Source organism: Marmota marmota, unplaced genomic scaffold (genome assembly GCF_001458135.2).
Source record: "Marmota marmota marmota unplaced genomic scaffold, marMar, whole genome shotgun sequence".
Taxonomy (NCBI): Eukaryota; Metazoa; Chordata; class Mammalia; order Rodentia; family Sciuridae; genus Marmota; species Marmota marmota.
Window position 1 is genome coordinate 31713996 of NW_026000240.1, and position 20943 is coordinate 31734938.

The following is a 20943-nucleotide window of genomic DNA, read 5'->3' on the forward strand; positions in this document are numbered from 1 at the left end:
TTTTTTTTTTTTTTTTTTTTAAATTAACTTTGAGATAGTGTCTCACTCAGTCCTTAGGGCCTCACTAAGTTGCTGAGGTTAGCTTTGAATTTGGGATCCTCCTGCCTCAGCCTCCTGAGTGGCTGGGATTACAAGCATTCTCTACCATGCCCGACAATTCTCAAGATCTAGTGTACAACATACAGACTAGAGTTGATAATATTGCATTCTACACTGGTAATTTTTTTTTTTAAAAAAGAACAACAACAAAAAAGCAGATTTTAGGTACTTTTACCACAGACACAAAAAGAAAGATAACTGTGAGACAATCTGTTAATTTGCCTGATTGTAAGTATATCAAAACATGTTGTACACATTCAATACATGCAATTTTAAAAAGAAGTTAAATACAAAGTAAAATGTAAAATGTTCTTCAGTGTTGTGTTTTTCCCCCTTAGGAGAACTGTAAGTTATGGTCTATTGATATTTTTTATATTTAACTTGAAACTTGTTTTCCTGTTGTATTCGATCCTAAATAGTGAGAATATAAAGTAATAAATAATTTTAAGAAAATACATATGTGCACTTACAAAGGCTTGTTCTGACAATAGAATGTCAAGACTCTTTTCCACCAATACTAAAGGAATTGCTCAAGTTTCCAGGTAAAATAAGAAGCACAGAAACATAATCTGTTCCAAGAATGCCTTTGGTGTGGGGTGGGCAGGCAAGCTGTGCCAGTTTTTTTTTGGGGGGGGGTGGGTACTGGCGATTGAACTCAGGGGCACTTGGCCACTGAGCCACATGCCCAGCCCAATTTTGTATTTTATTCATTGACAGGGTCTCACTGAGTTGCTTAGTGCCTCACTAAGTTGCTGAGGTTGGCCTTGAACTCACAATCCTCCTGCCTCAACCTCCTGAGCCTCTGGGATAACAAGTGTGCCCTAGCGCCCAGCAAACTGTGCCAGTTTTTAAGCTATTGTCTCTAATCCAAACCTATTCTTCTGTACTCTGCTTTGAGGTGCTGAGCCCAAGAAAGACTCTGATGAACTAATTTTACTTTCCAGCCTCTATGATAGACTGGAAATAGGAGATGCTAGTTGGAGACTAGGAGTTACAGAGTTCCCTGTGAAGGTCACTGGCAACACTTTCCCTGCAACAGCAATGACACCCTGTTTGCAGTTTCTCCAATGCTTACAGACCCAGCCTCAGTGTTCCCCTCAAAGGCACTAGCACAAGCTGGCTGGTACCCATTCTTCCACAATGAGGGTACCACTCTATTGGGCTCCTCCTCCAGATTTAGAGATATCAGCAGGAGCTAAGCAGCACCTCCTCCTTAGGGGTCTGAGTCCAGGATCTACAGGGACTTCCCCTAGGCCTGGAAGTGTTAATACTTCTAATCCTTCCTTTTATTCTCCCAGCCTACTAGCTGGTCCTGCAGTTGCTACTCCATGATACTCTAGTGTTTTAGTCCATTGGTGTTGCTATAACAAAATACCTGAGACTGGATAATTTATAAAGAACAGACATTTATAGCTTATAGCTGTGAAGGCTGGGAAGTCTAAGATCAAGGAGCCAGAAGATTCAGTGGCTGGTGAGGGACAGTTTCTTATTAACAGTACCATACATATGTTTTTACATGGCAGAAGGGTGGAAGGGCAAAGGGCCTGGCTACTTCCCTCCAGCCCTATAAGGGAACTAATCCCATTAATGAGAGCCCTCAAGACTTACTCACCCCCCAAAGGCCCTACTGCATTAGTAATTAAATTCAAACATATGAATTTTGGGGTACATATACATTAAAACCGTATAACATCCAGTGTTCCCTTTTTGTCTTTTTCGTTCCCTAAAATGTCTATACTAAATTCTCTCAATTACGTTAATTCATGTAGTTTCTTGTAACAGGACCCTGATTGATAGATGGGCCAGGAAAGCTGGGTAGGATACCTTTCCAAGATATAACTTTCTTTAAGCATAAAAGATTTTAAAAAATAAATGTGTTGTATGATTTGATATTAAATCACTTATAGGTCATTGTTTAGAATATCAGAAATAAGCGTAAGACAACAAAGAACCTAGTATTCTTGATGGTTGTTCTGTGAGTTTCTATGCTTATCTCCTGCTTCATGATAATAGCACATATTATAAATAGAATGTGAGGTGGTGGGATATGGTAGTTACAGAATTCTGCAGTCTTAACTCAGTCTCTCTCTCTCTTTTTCTTTCTCTTTTTCTCTCTTTCTCTTTTTAGATGGAGTCTTGTTATGTTCCCCAGGTTCCTCTTGAACTCCTGTATGCAAATGGTTCTCTTACCTCAGCCTCCTAAGTTCTGGGACTACAGAAACACATCACAAAACCTGGCAACCAGAATCCCAGGTAGACAAAAGAAAATTGTGTCATTATAAGAATAAATGCCAGCATTGTTGGTTTGGCAACTAACACTTATTTCCCAATTTAGTGGACTTAAAAGTAAATATAATGTCACTTGAAACCATTTCAAGTGAGTGGGAGAAAAAACCCTGCTAGTTAATCTATTTTTAAGAAAAGTATAATGTTGAAGAAGTTAACCCATGGGCGAGACTTTAGTCTCACTTGGCACTAAAATGCCGCTATTTTTGTAGGAAAAAAAGCAACAGTGTTGTGAAAATCCTACTTATAAACATTGCTAAAATTATTTCACTTGTATTTGATTACAGTAGCAAAATCGCATATATGGAAACACAGTAATATGAAAATTTCAGATGTGTTGCTTTGTCTAGAACCCAGTGAGGACAAAATCATCCTGTGTCTTGTTCACTTCTCCTGCCTCTACCTTTAGGTTTCCCATTTGAATTATTTTGGAACAGGCACTCGTGTCTTAGGGTTCCTAAGTCTACTGGTTGAATCACTCTTGCCCTTATTCTAGATTAGAAGGGATCAGCTTGACTTTGTGTTGCTTGTTACAGTTTATAGAAGCTTCGTCTAATGAGGTAGAATTGGATGAACAATCATTCATTAAATTCTAAGTGTCTTTAAAGAAATAGCATTGAACTATGAGCAGATCACGAAACGGACACTCCAAAAGCTCAAATAATTTGTCTAAAACTACAGGTCTGGTAAGCCATAAAGGTTGAACATCCTGGGCTTGCAAATCTCTCAGGGTTGACACAGTTCTGGACACAAATAAATGATGAGAGATCCCAGGAACCCATTGGTACAGAGTAAAGTTTACATAAGGAGAAAAAGAGCTAACAGGGGCAATAGATAGCTTCTTTTCCCTTAATTTTGGCATAGGAATGAGATCTGTGATGCATAGATTGGGGGGCTAGAAGAGAATAACTGGACAGTTTATTTACCAATCTTCTGTCATGGGTATCGACAGTAGCTGCTTTAAAAAATGAAACATCCTCATTTAACATCATTTTAGATGGTGCAAACTGCTTGGGATGCCATATTATGCTGTTATATAATTCCCATCTTTCCTCATGTTTTTCATTCCTCTGTACAGATACACATTGTGCTCTTTCCTACAGATGTTCAGAAGCAGCTGACAAACACATCCCACTGCAGCTAACAATGAAAAGGTGTGAATACCAGCACCTCTGACATTGATTTTCACTTTTAAGTTTCAAAATATATGGGTCATATACAAAGTAAAAGTAAAAAGCAAACAAGAAGGAAAAACTGAGATTTAAACTATTTTAAAAAATAAACTCCTGAGAAGATAATAGCTATGTTGTTCATCAGTGAGACTGTCTACAAAATCTCTCCCTATCTTAAAGAACAAGTCTTTAAGACCTATGAGGGGTCTCATAAAAACATCATCCTCACATGAAAACCCAATTCCTCAAAACAACCCTCCATATGTCCAAATGTCCAAGGAAAACAAACCTACGGGTATGTAAAAACTGCCCCTAGAGCCCATTTTCCCTAAGCCTAATAACAATCCACCTTGGAGAAACAAGGGCCTGCTGATTGTCACAGATTCATGAGCAACTTTTTGGAGACTCCAGGATCCAATAAAGAAGAAAACCCATTTTTATAGGACCTCATATTTCATTCATTCATCAATTCACTCATCCATCAGCTATTAACTGATTATCTGATCTTTGTGCTGAAAATCAGCAAAGAACCAAAGAAACCTGTTTAAACCATTTTAGTATCATTACTCTATGGACAAAATGCAGCAAGGAAATCAGGTAAGCCTATATACTGTTGAAAACAATTTTTTTTTCTGCTTATATTCTTGAATGAAAGGGGAGTTTTCTCTACAACATTCTTCAGACTATCTGACAAAATAACTTACTTCCTAACTTAATTTGCTCATCAATCATTCTTCCATTTAGGCAGACAATACTGTCAAGGAAAACAACATTAGAAATATTTTGTTTTGTACTTACATGTCCTAGTCTATGAAGAATCTTGGTGTAATTTTGAGGGGCAATGGAACCTCATTGTCTGAGTTATGTTTATAAGAACATCTTCCTGAGCTACTACAGGTAGGGGGAGGGGAAGTTTTATGGTATCCATGCCTCTGAGAGTAGAAGGTCCACACCAGCTCAGATCTAGGAAATAATTTTTATGCCAGTAATTTCTAACAATCAAAATAATAATTTTAGAGCTCAACTTACATTGCTTTAGTTTTCCCAAAGATTCATTCTCTCCCTCTCCCTCTCCCCCTCGCTCTCTTTCTCAATTGAAATTTCAAAGTGGCTTTCTCAGTTCCATGGTGTGCAGAATACTCACCCAGGGAACAAGAGTCCCAACAATTAAAAAAAAAAAAAAAACTAAATAAACAAAATAAATGTTTTGTGTCCATCTACAACTAAAAATATTTTTTTTAAAAAAAAAAAAGAGCAGAAAGCATTATGGGGGAAATTAACTAGTACCTAGCATTTTATAGAGTGCATTAAAGGGTGCCTGAGTTACAAAGACCAATTGCACTTAAGCCACTTAGTAACTCAGAGAGACTCTGTGTCTAAATAAAATGTAAAAAAGGACTGGGGATGTGGCTCAGTACTTAAGCACCCCTGGGTTCAATCCTCAGTACCAAAACAAACAAACAAACAAAAAACAATTGCATTTAATTTGAATCTCCAGAGGCCTCAGGTACATATAAAAAACTTTTGAAAATTATAAAAGGACTCTGATACAAAGAATAGCTCATCCCCATCAAGAATAGAGCATGGTCTACTGAAAAATCACAAGCAAAATGCATATCATAAAAGGAAGTGAAGAGTCTAGACTGGACTGTAGAAATCAGACTGTAAAAGGATAATCCCCAGTTCTTCAAGAAGGGGTGAAAATTCATTGTGCTCATTTCTCTTTTGCCCTTTGACTTCCTTCACTTAGCCATCAGTATTTCTTTTCTATACATTTCTGCATTCTTAAATTGCTTTCATGACAGAGTTCAAAGTTGATTATAACAGCATACACTGGAGATATTTTAGACAGTTGTGACTTAAGAAACCCTTCCATATGTTATAACATTAAGACTTGCCTGGCCATTATGCATGATCCTACCACCTGAAGAATGGGCAAACCAACCCAGCAGAACCCATTACTGAAGACTGATGAGGCTTCAGATTGAGTTACTAATGGATGTTATTTTGTATCTTGCCTTTCTTAGAATATCAATAATGGTGATCATATTTTAACACTCCTTGATTTGGAGTTGACCATAAAAAGGGAAAGTCAAAACATTAGTTATTAATGCATGAACGCAGAGAAGTATACTCACAAGCCAGCCAGGGGCATTCCTGTCATTTATGCCCTAGAGAGTTTAAATCAACGTCTGCCTTCAGTTTTGTTCTTATTCCTTCTTCAAGGGTCATATATTTTTATTTATTTTTTAAGTGAGAAGCAAATATTTATTTCTAATTAAGACCAAGAGATTATAAATTCTCTAGGTATTCCAAGATTTGCCAATGAATGGAATTAGATCCCTGAAAGATTACATAGTTTAGTTCATCATAGGTCAGAAGTATTAAAGACATTATTTTAGTCAGTATGCTCTCTATAAGACACCATGTATAAAGCCTGTCTTCCCTGAAGAACTTGTAACACATTCACATTCTTAATAATGAGAGCTAGGAATTGTATCCAGTTCCCTGGTTTGATCTGGCTTCATGGAAACTCAGAACCAAACTACAAGCTCAGCTATAGCAACTATGGTCAGTATACTGACTTCCAAACTTTCTCTCTGATTTTCACTTTCTGTATATTAACTTATTAGCCTAATTATAATATTGCATCTGAAATAAAATATATTAAAAATATGCTCTCAGGTATTAGGTTAAGCTCTGATCAGCAAAACATGCTATTCATGTATGTCAAATATTAACTTGATTTTTGAGTCCTTTTGATGAAGAATTAGAGAATAAATATATTTTTAAATGAAGTAAACTTTCAGTTTCTCAAAGATAAATATTGTGTTTTCTATTTCTTTCTCTATTCCCTAGAGCAGCAAGCAAACAGCAGGGGGTCAGTAGCTGTTACTGAAGGCAACAATAGGTAACACTTGCTATACTACTCTCTTTTCTGTTGCTATAATGAAACACCTGAGGTTGAGTATTTTATAAGTAAAAGTAATTTATTTAGCTCATAGTTCTGGAGGCTTGCGAGTATGGTTCTGGCTTCTTATTGATGCTGGTGAAGTCCTTAGGTCAGAAGGATCAGGATGGGAGTGGGTGTGCGAGGGAATATATGATGATATGCAGATGTCGGGGGAGGGGAGGAGATTTATCTTCTGCTTTCCTATTCCATCCAGCCTCCAGTGACCCAATCACCTTGCCCTAGCCTCCATCTCTTAAAGCTCTACCACCTTTCAACATCACCATACCAGCTTCCAACACAAAAACTCTTGGGGGACATGGACAAACTATATCCAAACCATAGTACTTGTTTATTGAGGGTTTGGTTCATAAATTCTTGGAACATGATATAATTGGGAGGTCATTTTTAATTCCATACTGGTAAGTGCAGGATAGGAAGATAGGTGGAAGACTCTGGTTTTGGTTCCTGTGTAAAGAAGTTATCACAGCATCATATAAAGTAAACTCTGAGCAGAAAAACCAACAACTCTTCTAGATTCCATGAGGGAGTTAAGGACACAGGGCAAACTGCTGACCACAATACTGAAGAGACAGACAGGTGAATACATGGAGTTATAGTTTTCCAGAGCACCCTCACAAGTGGAAACTACCACTGTGACCAGTGCCAAGGCAGGCAAACAAACTATAATTAATTAACTGCTGGGGGCTCAGTTGGACAACTCTGAGAATTAAAATTTCCAGGGGACCCAGTTGTGGGGATGGGGCACAATTGTGGAATCCAGAAAAAACAGTGCTTAGGGGGAAATTCAATGCATATATTAAAAAAGAAGAAAGGTATTACATCAATAATCTAAGTTACAACTTTAGGAAATCAGAAAAAGAAGAGTAAATTAAATCCAAAGTAAGCAGAAGTAAAGAATAAAAATTAGGAGTAGAAGTCAATGAAACTAGGCAAATGTTCTACTACTGAACTACACCTCTAGCCCAAGTCAATGAAACAAAAGAGGAACTAATTAGAGAAATTCAAAATAAACTGATTCTTAGAAAAAAAAAACTCAGAAAGATTGATAAACTTCTAGCCAGATTAACTAAGAAAAAAAGAGGGAGTACATACATTACTAATATCTGAAATGAAGATGGGACATCATTATAGCCTTAATGGACATTAAAAGGATAATAAAGCAACACTCTAAAAAACTCAATGACCACAAATTTCATGACCTAAATGAAATGGGCCACTTCCTTGAGATATAAGCTGGAAAATCCACATAAGAATTAGATAATATGAATAATCCTATATCTGATAAAGAAGTCGAGAGAGCAGCAGGTCCAGATGGGTTCATGGTGAATTCTATCAAACATTTAAAGAAAAATTATATCAATTCCCTATGATCTCCTTCAAATGATAGAAGCAAAGGCAATGCTTCCTAATGCATTTTAAATGAGACCAGCATTGCCCTAATATGAAAATCACACAAGACACTACAAGAAAATTAAACTAAAACCCAATATCTCTCATAAACACAGATGCAAAAATCCTCAGCAAAATAGTAGCAAATAAAATCTAAAAATGTATAAAAGGAACTATGCATTGCAACTAAGTGAGATTAATTTCAGTTACAAGGACTGGTTCAACATTTGAAAATTAGTTGATGTAATACATCACATCAGTGGGCTAAAAATGAAAAAAAAAGCCCCTGATCATGTTCATACAGAAAAATCATTTGCAAAATTCAATACAGACTGATGAAAAAACCCTCAGTAAACTAGGAATAGAGAGAAATTTTCCAAAATTGATAAGGAATTTCTATAAAACTGCAGCTAACATCATACTTAATGGTGAGAAACTTGAAGCGGAATTTTCCACTAAGATCAGATACAAAGCATGAATGATCCTTCTTAGCAATCGTTTCGAAAACTATACTGAAAGTTCTAGCTAATGTAGTAAAACAAGAAAAGAAAATAAATGTATACATGTTGGGAGAGAAGAAACAATACTGTCTCTGTTCAGGAAGTCATCATGACACAATTAAGTGTTTAAAATCCAAAAGAATTGACAAAAACCTGGGTGTGGTGGTTCACGCCTGCAATCCCAGCAGTTAGGAAGGATGAGACAAGAGGACTGCAAGTTCAAGCCAGCCTCAGCAACTTAGCCAGCCCAAGCAACTTAGAAAGATCCTGCCTCCAATAAATAAATAGATAGATAGATAGATAGATAGATAAATAAATAAATAGGACTGGGGGTATTGCTCAGCGGTTAGGTGCCTCTGTGTTCAATCCCTAGTACCAAAAAAAAAAAAAAAAAAAAAAAAAATTGGCAACAGACTTGTGGAACTAATAAGCACTTATAGGCTAAGTTGCAGAAAATACAAGGTTAATATACAAAAGTTAATCAATCACTTTCCTATATGAACAAGTGTAATTTGAAATTAAAACCACAAAACCATTTAACACTCTCCAAAGATTACATACTTAAGTTATAAATCTAACAAAACATACTTGAAATCTGTATGAGAAACTAGAAAACTTTGATGAAATAAATCAAAGAAGAAATTTTAAAATATTTATAAAAGACAAATGTGATGAAGGACTAGTACACAAAATATACAAAGAACTTACAAAACTCAATAATAGGAAAACAAAAAACCTGATTAGAAAATGGGCCAAAGATTTAAACTTATGCTTCTCCAAAAAAGATATACAGTTGGAAAATAAGCATATTCAAAGATACTCTGTATCATATATAATGAGGGACATGCAAATTAAAAGAACACCATACCTCCAATTAGGATGGTCAAAATCCAGAACACTGACAGCACCACGTGCTGGTGAGGATTTAGAACAATGGGGACATTAATTTGTTGCTGGTTAGAATGTAAAATGGTTTAGTCACTTTGGAAGACAATTTGGTAACTAAATATATTTTTATCATATGATCCAGCAGTCATGCTCTTGGCATTTACCTAAAGGAGTTGAAAATATGTCCACACAAAAAAACTGAACATAGATGTTCATAGCAGATTTATATATAGTCACCAAAACCTGGAAGCAAACAAAGTCCTTGAATGCATGAACTGATTGTGATACATCCAAAAACTAAATACTTATTCAGTGCCAAAAAGAAATTTGTTATCAAGTCATAAAAAGACAAGGAGGTACCTTAAGTGGATCAAGAGGATTGCAATATTATTAAGTGAAAGAAGTCAATCTGGAAAAGCTACATATTGTACCATTACAACTATATAATATTCTGGAAAAGGAACAATGAAACAGTCAAAAAATCTGTGGTTTCCAGGGTGGGAGATAAAAAAGGGATGAACAGGCAGGGCCCAGAGTATTTTTAGGGCAGTGAAATTATTCTATATAATACTGTAATAATATATATCATTATATATTTGGTGAACCCACAGAGTTTATGATACCAAAGATAGGCCCCATAGTAATGTATGTACTTTGGGTGATCATGATGTGTCAGTGTAGGTTCACCAATTGTAACAAATCTATCACTCTGGTGGGAGATGTAGATAATGAAGGAGGTTCTCTCGCTCTCTCTCTGTGTGTGAGTGTGTTTGTGTGTGTGTATGTGTGCGCACGTGCGTGTTGGTACAGGGTTTATAGGAAATCCCTGTACTTTCTTCTCAGCATGGCTATGAACCTATAACTGCTATATAAAAAGAAGAGGAGAAGGAGAAGGGTGATGATGGTGGTGGTGGTAGTAGCCGAAATCTTGATTTCCCTAGTCAGAAGTTATCTGATCTTGGAGTGTTTGACAGATTTGTAGAAATCAAGTACCAGAAAGCATGGCAGTCTTGTAGTGGCTGGAGACATCTTGAACCCTTCAGAATATTACTGGAGGAAACAATGACTGGAACAAGAAACAAAACCCCTGGCCAGGGCAATAGCTGCCCTGTGTGAGCTGCATCCTCTCATCTGCCCTGCTTCTTTCAACACTCAGTTAGCCAATTATTGGATTTTTGTTATAAGAAATGTCAGAATTTCTTGGGATCAGTGCTGGAAGCCATCCATGAGCCATCTGTGAACTGTGTGTGAACTAAAATGATGTGGAAGCCATTAGGCAGGAAAGTCTGGTATGAGAAACCCCCAGGAGCAATGCTGAGTTTGAGAATGCCCAACACATGTGATTCCTACCAAGCTGCATCAAAGTTCAGCACAGTATCAGAGATGGGGAGACCCACTGGAGCTACACAACCTCTTGGAGATGGGTGTGGCTTGCCAAAATGCCAATCAACCTGTTTACTGTAAGACTCCTGCCACACCAACAAGCAAGACTTCTCCCACTGAAACTTTATAGCTGCCTTTGATGTACTCTACCTTAAGAAAAGAATAGGGGCCATTTTTCAGTTGTTCAGTTCCAGCTTCTATCAGGACTAGAAGACCTGTTAGGTGCTCCACTTTATCTAATTTCTGTCTCTGTCTCTATTTCTTACTAATTATTTTAGACTTTTCATTTCTAGGCAACGCACACCTCCTGAGGAAGAAACTATCCTGGCAGGGTGCTGGTCATCCCACAACAGACCAGAGCACAGCTGCTGATAAAATACTGTAAAAAACAACACTTTCTTCTTTCTTCAGAGATCACGCAACAGCAGAAGCACCCCTGTCTTGTCTGATATTCCTCATGCCCATCTCATTTCTGGTCTGATGATGGTGAGGGCACACATTATAATGTAAGACTGATACATATGAGCTCAGCTTCCTGCCCATGCTGCCTGGCATCAAGATAGGTCTGTGCCCCAGTACTAGAGCAGGCTTCATCACAACAGCATAATCAATAGTGCAAACAGAGGCTGAACTGTCTCTGGCTTGCTTGGGAAAATACACTCTGTATGTATGTAATGTTATTCATATACTAAGAGACCTAGATAATGTGTCGGATCTCTTCTGGTCTCCCTAGAAAGCTCACTCGGTTGTCTGCTTCAATGAAAGGACCTGCTCTCTAACTGCTGGAGTCAAGAATTTGGGCAATTTTACTTACAGAGGTACTGTTTAGAAAGCTGAGTTCTCACTCCATATTTGGATGACAGGTAGAACAAATGAGGGCATGCTCTTGCCAGCCTCTCTCTATGCTGAGCTTCACATGACAGTGAGGTCATTAGCACTGGGGTGCCTAAAAGAGACTCTAGGCAATGGCAAAACCATGCCGAGAAAGATCTGTATGAAATTTGCCAAGTGTCTTGGATCAGCAGTAGTCAAGACACAGTTGGAGGTGCTGCTGGCAGGTCAGGAACCGTGCACCATCTAGAACCCAGCATCTAGGCATAGGAGTAGACAAGTATTCCCAATAGGAGTGCACTGGGCTTGTCTTCTTTATCTGTCACAAGTGATGCAAAAGCTACAAACCAAACACTGCCATTTGTTTCTGTTCCATAGATTGAGACCCTTTGGGAGGCATTTGATGGCACCACTATAATAAGCGCAAGTGGTTTCTAGAGACTCGTACCTATCCCTCTGAACAAGGAGAGAAAAAGTTCCATAAGAAAATCCTGATACCACCAATAAAAAAACCCCTCAAATTATGGGTTGAATTGTGTCTCACCACTCCAAAAAAATGCTGTTGAAGACCTAAGCCTGAGAACCTCAAAAGTGACTTTATTTGAAGAGTGGAATTTGAAAGAGGTGATTAAATTAAAATAAGGTTGTAGGGTGAGATTTAATCTAAACTGACTGGTGTCCTTATAGGAAGTAAATTGGACACATAAAGAGACACCAGTAATGCACATGTATATAGGGAAAAAGACATTTTTCTCACTGTGAAGACACTGTGAGCAGGTAGCCAAACACATGCTGAGAAGAGGCCCCTTAGGAGAAACCAAACCTACCAACACCTGATCTTGGTCTTTGAACTTCTAAAACTGTGAGAAATGAATTTCTGCTAATTAAGCCACTGGGTCTATAGTATTTTGTTAAGGCAGCCCAAACAGACTTATACATTTGATTTTTCTGATGAGTTCTGGTGAGGTGCTTTTATTAAGGGAGAGACAGTGAACATTTTCAATCCCCATGATGTAATTCTTCTATTTATTTATTTGCTACCTTGTTTATTTATACCCTCTCATTTCACAAAGCATTGAGGAATTCTAAAAAAATAGATGATGTGTAAAATATTAAGATAATTAATTAAAATCAGTGTGAAAAGAAAATAAAGTTGGCAAAGCAATAATCTAAGAGTAATAGTATTATATTATATTAAGTACAGAGAAATTCTAACAACTAGTCTTAGAGGGGAGAGGAAAATTTAATTATATGATTCCTGGTGGCCAAAGCAAAGAACAAAATATAGTCAATATGCCCACCATGCTAAGCCTAGGATTAAAAACATCCAGTTACTCAGAAGAAACTGCTTCCCAGATGCTAAGCCTAGAGAGAAAGAACACCGTGATATGGAGGAGGAGGTCCTGACGACATTGCATAGTTTAGAACTTGACAATGAACAGACAGTGGCTGTGTCTGGCCATCTGTAAGGCAAGTCTACAGCAAGAGCTGTAAACACATTCAGGACAAAAACTAGAGGTGAGAACAAGAGGGCAGAGGTGACCACTCTTCTCAAACATATTCATGGCCATGGAATGGGTGGATCCAGGCAGGAGATTTAGAAGATGAAGAGAAACGGGTGGTGTCTATCTCTTTGCTAGAAATCTATTAATATGGTACCTTAGCAGCAGGATTTTGATGAATGTTGGACAGAAAAAGAGTTCAAGATGGTTTCTAAGGCAGGAACCTGAAAATTCTGGAAAACATAATTTCCAGAAGGAAGCATCTCCCTGGAATAAGGTAGAGAATGCCAAGGTAAAGTGAAAACCTCAGCTTTTCTCACAGTGTTTCTGGCATTATAAATTTCCTCCAGAACTGAGTTTCCCGGAAGAAGCACAAATCAGAATGCTCTGGAATTAGATGAAAGTGCACCAACTGTTTGGTATCTGGAATGCTGAAAGACTTGTGGCAAGTAGCAATCTTGTGGCAATCACAGCCCTTTTCACCTTGGCAGGGAAAGGGATAACATTTTTGGAATGCTTTTAAGACTCAGAAATTATTTGGCATTTTAGCCAAGGAATAACAATGTAGTCTTTTAAGAAATCTCACATGGAGCTGGGCTCCATATAAGGATCTCTGGGCTAGCTATGAAGCAGACCAAATGGCCAAATTTGATCCCATTCCCACAACATGGTCTTGACTCTTTTGTCCCTTTTGGCAGGGACCTCTGTACCTGTTGAACACTCCTTGGTTACACCAAAGCACATGCCGGCTGCTACAGTCCTACCCAGACAGAAACATCTGCTCTTTCAGATGGACTTGAAAATACTATGGTTCATTATTTTCCATTTTCCCCCTAAGGTTTTGCTCATTATTCTGTGCCCACTGAGAGTGCTTCAGGCTGTTCCATTTACACACTCAGGTTGCACAAGAATTACTTGCCTACATAGACCTTTATACCCAGAGAAGCTTAACAAAGGACAACTCAAAATCCAAAATCATATTTGTTTAGATTATTTCTTTGTTAGCATCCTCATTCTTCACTGTCAGAAGGAATTTGCCTCTTTTTAAGGCCCGATGAATTGGGATCCCAGATATGATGGTTCATTACATGCCTAGGAAATAAAAGGCTTGTGTTGCATGGTTTTTCTTTCAAATTTGGCCAACTGAAAATTATTAGTCAGGATTCAATAAATATAGCAATAAACATGAGACTTCCTGCTTAACCTGTGGTACCTGGTGATATTAGGGTTTTCAGCATCAGGCAAGATACAGATACTCCAAATAATATTTGAATAGCTATGTTAATATATTGCAAAAATCACTAACAAAATACTTGGAAACCTAATTCAGCAATACATCAAAAAGATCATACACCATCATCAAGTTGGTTTCATTCTAGGGATGAAAGGATAGTTCAATACATGCAAATCAATAAGATAATACACATAAATAAAACTATAAAATTATATGATCATCTCAATAGATGCAGGAAAGGCCTTTGACAAAATTAAATATCACTTCAAGATTAAAAACTCTGGGGCTGGGGATATAGCTCAGTTGGTAGAGTGCTTACCTCACATGCACAAGGCCCTGGGTTCTAATCCCCAGCACCACACACACACAAAAAGATAACAACTCTGAAGAAGGTAGCGATAGAAGGAATTTATCTCAACATATTAAAGGTTATATATGACTAATCCCTCAACATCATACTGAAAATGGAAAACATTTCCTCTTAAATTAGGAATAAGACAAGGATTCTATTCTCAGTACTCCTATTTATTATAATACTTGAAATTTTAGCTAAAGCTATTAGGTAAGAGAAAGAAATCCCTATTTGCAGATGATCTGATCCTAAACTTAGAAGAGCCTAAAGGTTCCACCAGAAGACTTCTAGGGCTGATAAGCAAATCAGCAAAAGAGCAGGATACAAAACCATCATAGAAAAATCAATAGCTTTTCTCTACATCAGTGATGAATCCTCTGAGAAAGAAAGCAGGAAAACAATTCCATGCACAGTAGGTTTTTTTTTTTTTAATAACCAGAAATAAATCTGAGGAGGTAAGAGATCTCCTACTAGGAATATTATAGAACATTGAAAAGAGAAGTTGAAGAAGACATTAGAAGATGGAAAGATCTTCCATGTTCATGAAAAAGCATCATTAATAGTGTTTAATGACCATAGTACTAAAAGTTTGTAGATTCAATGTAATCTCCATCAAAATACTAATGACATTCTTCACACATCTAGAAAAAGTAGTACTAGAATTCAAAATGGAGAATAAAAGATCCAGAATAGGCAAAGCAACATTGAGCAAAAAGAACAAAGCTGGAGGTATCACAATACCTGACTGCAAATTATAGCACAACCATAGTAACAAAAACAGCATGAGCTGACATAAAAACAGACATGTAGATCCATGGAATAGAATAGAACACACACTGAAAACCCTTACAGTCTTGATAAAAGTGTCAAAAACATAGAGAAGACAGCTTCTTTAATAAATGGTGCTGGGAAAACTAGTCAACTAGATCCCTCTTACCCTGTGTAAAAGTCAACTGAAAATGGATCAAAGACTTAGGTATAAGACCAGAAAATTTGCAACTACTAGAAGAAAACAGGGGAAACAATTCTATAGGTCTCCTATGGCTCAGGAATAATACCAAGAATTAATAAATGGGGCTGGCCGTATATCTCAGTGGTAGAGTGTTTGCCTAGAATATGTGTGAGGCACCAAATTCGATTCTCAGCACCGCATATAAATAAATAAATAAATAAATAAATAAATTAATTAATAAATAAATAGAATAAAGGTCTATTCATCAGCAAAAGCCCATGGAGTGAAAGAATGCTAAGGTGTCCGTGAGAACAAGGGGAAAACAGATGTCAGAATGAAGCTGGGCATGAACTCCATTCTTCAGGAGAAATCTCATTCTTTGGCTACTTGAAGTGACACTGGGAGACAGCTCTTGGCCATCAGGTCTCTTGGAAAATTGTCTCAATTCCATTCAAGATCTGCTTTACCAGAGCTCACATGACTTCCTGTACACAGGGCTCTCAAGCTCAGCCTCCTTGAGCCAACTTGCAACAGACCTACAGGCTGTCCCAGCTTCGGTACATATCAACCTGGTGACCAGGCCTTGCTGAGGTCATACACAGCCCACTCCTCTCTACCCAGTCCTGCTTTCTACCCCTACATATATGAATCCAGAGAGCCAGTCCTGCCTAGGAAGTTTTCACATGAAAATCATCTCAGAGCTGGCATTCCAATGAATCTTTCTGCAATGGATAGCTAAAGAACAATTTTTTTTTTTTTTAAGAGCAGGGATGCTTAATGATTAATTTGAAATTGTTTATGTCCTTATGACATGAAGCCTTTGCACCAGCTTCCAAATCTTTAGAAAAGTCGAGTGCTCTCACAGAAGATTTGGTTGAATCAGTGTATTAGGGAAAATGAATAAAGAGGCTAGATTTTCACTCTTGATCAATATGATATAGAATAGGGATAATAGAGACAAAAGCCCAGAGGATGAGATCATCACAACACCCGGGAATTTGCCAAAGTCTCAAGAAGAGCTTTGAACTACCATGGGGGCATGGTTGAAGTTTGAGCCAAAGTTGCCTAGACCTGTGGGTACAGGGACAAGCTGGCTGACATGTGGGTTATGTGGCTAAATTTTGCCTTCACAGAAAGGGGTTAAGTCACTCACAGAGCAGGGAAACAGACACAAAAGGTCCACATCAGGGAGAAGTGGTCATCTGAAAGTGCATCTCTTTGGAAAAAATGGGCTCTTTCTCTGAATTTCTGGGTGCTGGCTTCACTAAAGTGGGGCTTGGCATTGACCCCAATCTTGTGAATCACACGTTCAGTTGTTCATTCTCCCTAGTTAGATTATAAGGTGTCTTTTTGTTGTGTGCCTCATAGTGCAATGCCTCATATACAACAGACTCAAGAAGTGCAATTAATTGATTACAGACCTTGAGATAACTGAGCAAGACGTTTGATTTGTTCTTTAAAGGACCTCTTAAATGATCCATGTAAATTTAAGACTGCTGCTGTTTGGACAGGGAGCTCTTATTCGCTGGTTACCAAGCCTTACTTATGTATAAGTTTTTATTGTTTTGAAATTGAAGTGCTGGTTTCAATCAGCTCTTCCTTCAGAAGAGCTCCCTGATACTGACCTTTTATTAAAGAAAGAGAATGTTAGAGGTATACCTAACACTTCTTCAGTGATTTTTGGAAAGAAGACAAGGAAAGAAGCATAACTTCTTCTGTTTCTCCATTGAAGGGTAATTTCAATCAGTGAAAACAAGCTTTATTCCTAACACTTAGAAATTTGAAAACAGCAAGTTCTTAGTTTGACAAAGGAGGTGCCTGGACTGAATGAACGAGATGCTGTCAAAATACTGATGTCAAATATCTCCAACACAGAAAAGCATGTGAAAGGGCGTAAAATTTGAGAGCAGAGAGACCAGTCTCAGATGCCAACTTGGGTGTTTCACTTAACCTCTCTGTACCACAGATTCTTTATTTCTAGTGGGTTTGGCATGCACTTATTACTACCAAATGAGACCAAGTAGGTTCTAGAGTATAATGTTGGATACATAAATACCTTGCAGAGTTACAAGGCTCCTGAAGAGTTCTTAATGTATCCTAGGCTTTTGGGTCAGTCAGCTCTCACTGTCCCCATTTCACCCTGGCAAGGCTTATCAGCACTGGCTTTTAATCAGAATTGTCCAGACTTCTATTTGAAATGTAGCCTTGCTACTTACTAGTTGCTGACAGTGGGAAGCTTTTGTAGCTTACTTGAAGTACAACATCTTTATATACAAAACAGGGAATCCTGTCCATGTCACAAGTATAAGGTGAGAATCACATGCAGCAGAAGGTGTCTGGCTTAGCACATTCCCTGCACAGAGAATAAAAGCATTGAAAGCAAGCTTCCCTCCATATAAACATTGCAATGGCTTTGGTTTGGTTAAGAATCTGAGCTGATACTATCAAACCTTGGGATGCTTTGATTTTGAACTTTCTAGCAAATGTAGTGCTCCACCATCATTTTTATAAGTAATTACCTCTGTGCCATGAACTGTGTATCAAGTTAATGAGAAGGACAATAAAGGACATAGATTTCTCATCTTCAATTTAACCTCCCTTGGGCAAAGTCTTTTTTGTGACTGAAAGTGAAAGGAAAAAAATCTCAGAACCTGTAAGCCAGCTACCCAAGGCTCAACCAGTTGACCTCAGTAACACTGAGGTCAAACCTCCTTGGACCTTCTGCAGCCTTTAAATAGTTTACTTAGCCTTTATCACAGCACTCTGCCATGACTATTTTCTGACCCTGACAAGACCTCTCGAATAGCTGACATGGAAGTTCAACAATGAAATTGCCAGGAACTCACCCCAGCCTTACAGCACTCAGCAAAAGCTCTGCAGTCAAATCAAGGAGGCTTTGCAGACACAATTATCTAGTGCCATCTGGCTATGTCACAAAAGAAAATATAGAAACCAGTTTTGAGCATCATAAGCAGCATGCACTTACCAACCATATTTGGACAGTCAAGTTGATGAGAGTAGCCTGGTAAACATACCAGGGATGTAGACAGCTTCTCATCTTTTAAAAAGAAAATGTATTAGTGTATTGTGATTCTACACAGTAGGGGGATTCATTGTGATATATTTATCCATACACATAATTTGGTCAATTTCATTCCCCAGCACCTCCCCTTTCCCTCCCCCTTCCTCCTCCTGATCCCCAACTTCTGCTCTACTCATTGTCTCCCTCAGCTTCTCATCTTCCTCAGTAAAGACAATATATGAAATGCCTACTTATAGGGGAAGCAATGCCCTTCGGGAATTATTATGGTTTGGATCTGAAATGTCCCCAGAGGTTCATGTGTTCAGTACTTGGTCCCCAATTTAGCATGGTTCAGAGGTGGAGCTTTTAGGAAATGACTGGATCATGAGGGCCCTGACTTCATTGGTAGATTAGTTACTGATGAATTTATAATTTGAATGGACTATTAGAAGGTAGTGGAAACTATAGGCGGGTAGGACCCAGTGGAAGGGAGTGGGTCCTTGGGGGTGGGAGCTCCCACCCTCTGCTGCTTCCTCTTGGCTTCCTGGTCACCAGAAGGTGAGCAGCTTTGTTCTGCTATGCCCATTCAGCTGTAAAAATGAAAGGAAGGGAAGAGGGTAAGGGATCAAAGATAGAAGCTAGTTTTCCTTGAATAAGTTTTTCTTGTACATTTGACTTTGAGCCCATGAAAACAGGCTGCATAATTAGTAAACAAAAGTAATAAAAACAAAAACAAGTTCAAAATACTTTAAAAAAAAACAAACCAATAAACTTATGTATAGGCAACATACAGTAGTGATTCAGCCAAACAGAGACCAGCATGTGCTTGTGAGGGAATTATTGAAGTGAGGGAAGGTGACCTGAAAAGGTTAGAGAGAATAGCACTCAGAGCCACACAGGACCAAGAATGGTGCCTCTTGACTCCTTCACTCCAGCCCATCTGGTAAACCTGATAATTCACTGACCTAGATGGAGTACACAGAAGGGTCTTGCCTTAGTAGTGAGAAACAATCATCTTTAGCCTAAATTTTACCCTAGTTTCACATAACAAAGCTCAAATGTAGATCCCCAAAGTAACAAACTATTTCCAAGTAACTGAATCCTAAAATTAAGATCCAGGCTACTTATTGGAATACGAGAATATCCTACACCAAAACAAGGCAAAATTCACAATGTCAAGGAAACAAATAATTAGTGTAAAAAATATTGAACATATTGAGACACACACACACACACACTCAAGTTAAATATTTAGAGATGAAAACTACAATGTCCAAGATGAAAAATACAATAAGTATTCCACTCAATTGTTATGAACCTAACACTGCTCTAAAATAGCCTATTTAAAAATAAATATATAAATGCATGTGTATGCTCACGTGCATGCGCGCGCACACACACACACATAAACATATTGAATAGGATTAATAGCAGATAAGACAATGTGAAAGAAAAAATACTAGTGAATTTTAAGACATAGCAATAGAAACTATCCAAAATGAAATAAAAGGGAAAAAACACTTAAAAAACAACAACCACAAAGGCTACAGAAACACTGAATTTTGTGACAGTTTTAAGCATCCTACTGTATGTGTAATTGTAAAGGCAAGGACATGCATCCCTGCAGACAAGTATTTTGTTTTTCCTGTGAAATGACAGTGCAGAGATGATTCAGAGTTGTGTTACTTCAAGGAGACTCTATTGCTGTAATTAGAAAATTTCTCACGACCCAGATATTTTTCATACCATTCATTTCAAACTGGAAAAGTGGGATCAGAAGTTTCCTAGACCCTCAGGCCTTCTCCATGGCTCCCCACTCTCAGGCCGAGTCTTGGTGTGGTGGATCCAATCCCTAATAATCTCAACTGAGCATGACAGTAAAGGCCACAGCACCCCCATTATTCCCAGGCACCAACACCTCTCAGTCATTGCAAAATCCTGAGAAGTCCTTGCCAATGAAACCAATAGTTTAACCTCAGAATTTTCTGGATAGCAAATTCTTTTACCATCAGACTCTTGATGGAGCCAGAAACTTTAAGGACAGCTGCTAAGGAGGTACCTGGGTCTTGAACTCAAAACCTGATTCTTCTTGTGACAATGGTCTAACACATGACCATTCATAGATCTAGATACATAACCACAAGGACCATCCAGTTACAACTGAGGTCTATGATAATTCCACTTATATGACATTCTGGAAGAGGAAAAACAAAAGGGATAGAAACAGATCAAAGGTGCTGGGGCAGTGTGTGATGGCAGTGTGTGACTAAAAGGGGGTAACACAAGTGATTTTGAGGGAAGAAAGAACTGCTCTATAATCTTTGTTGTGCTGGTGGTTATATAACCATTAGTACTTGTC

At 38.0% G+C, this 20943-nt stretch overlaps 1 protein-coding gene across 14 annotated transcripts in view; it reads right to left on the reverse strand.

Annotated features, from left to right (window-relative positions):
• Positions 1 to 20943, reverse strand: part of Nek11 (NIMA related kinase 11) — a 312014-nt gene that overhangs the window by 36130 nt on the left and 254941 nt on the right. The window contains exon 16 of one of the 14 annotated variants that reach the window (XM_048794340.1): positions 18549 to 18620. The exons of 11 other annotated variants lie outside the window; for them this stretch is intronic. In XM_048794340.1, coding sequence (XP_048650297.1) covers positions 18549 to 18620 — 72 coding nt within the window. Of the gene's footprint in view, positions 1 to 18548; positions 18621 to 20943 lie in introns of those variants that run through there. 2 more of the 14 variants (XM_048794351.1, XM_048794345.1) reach the window with 2 other exon arrangements.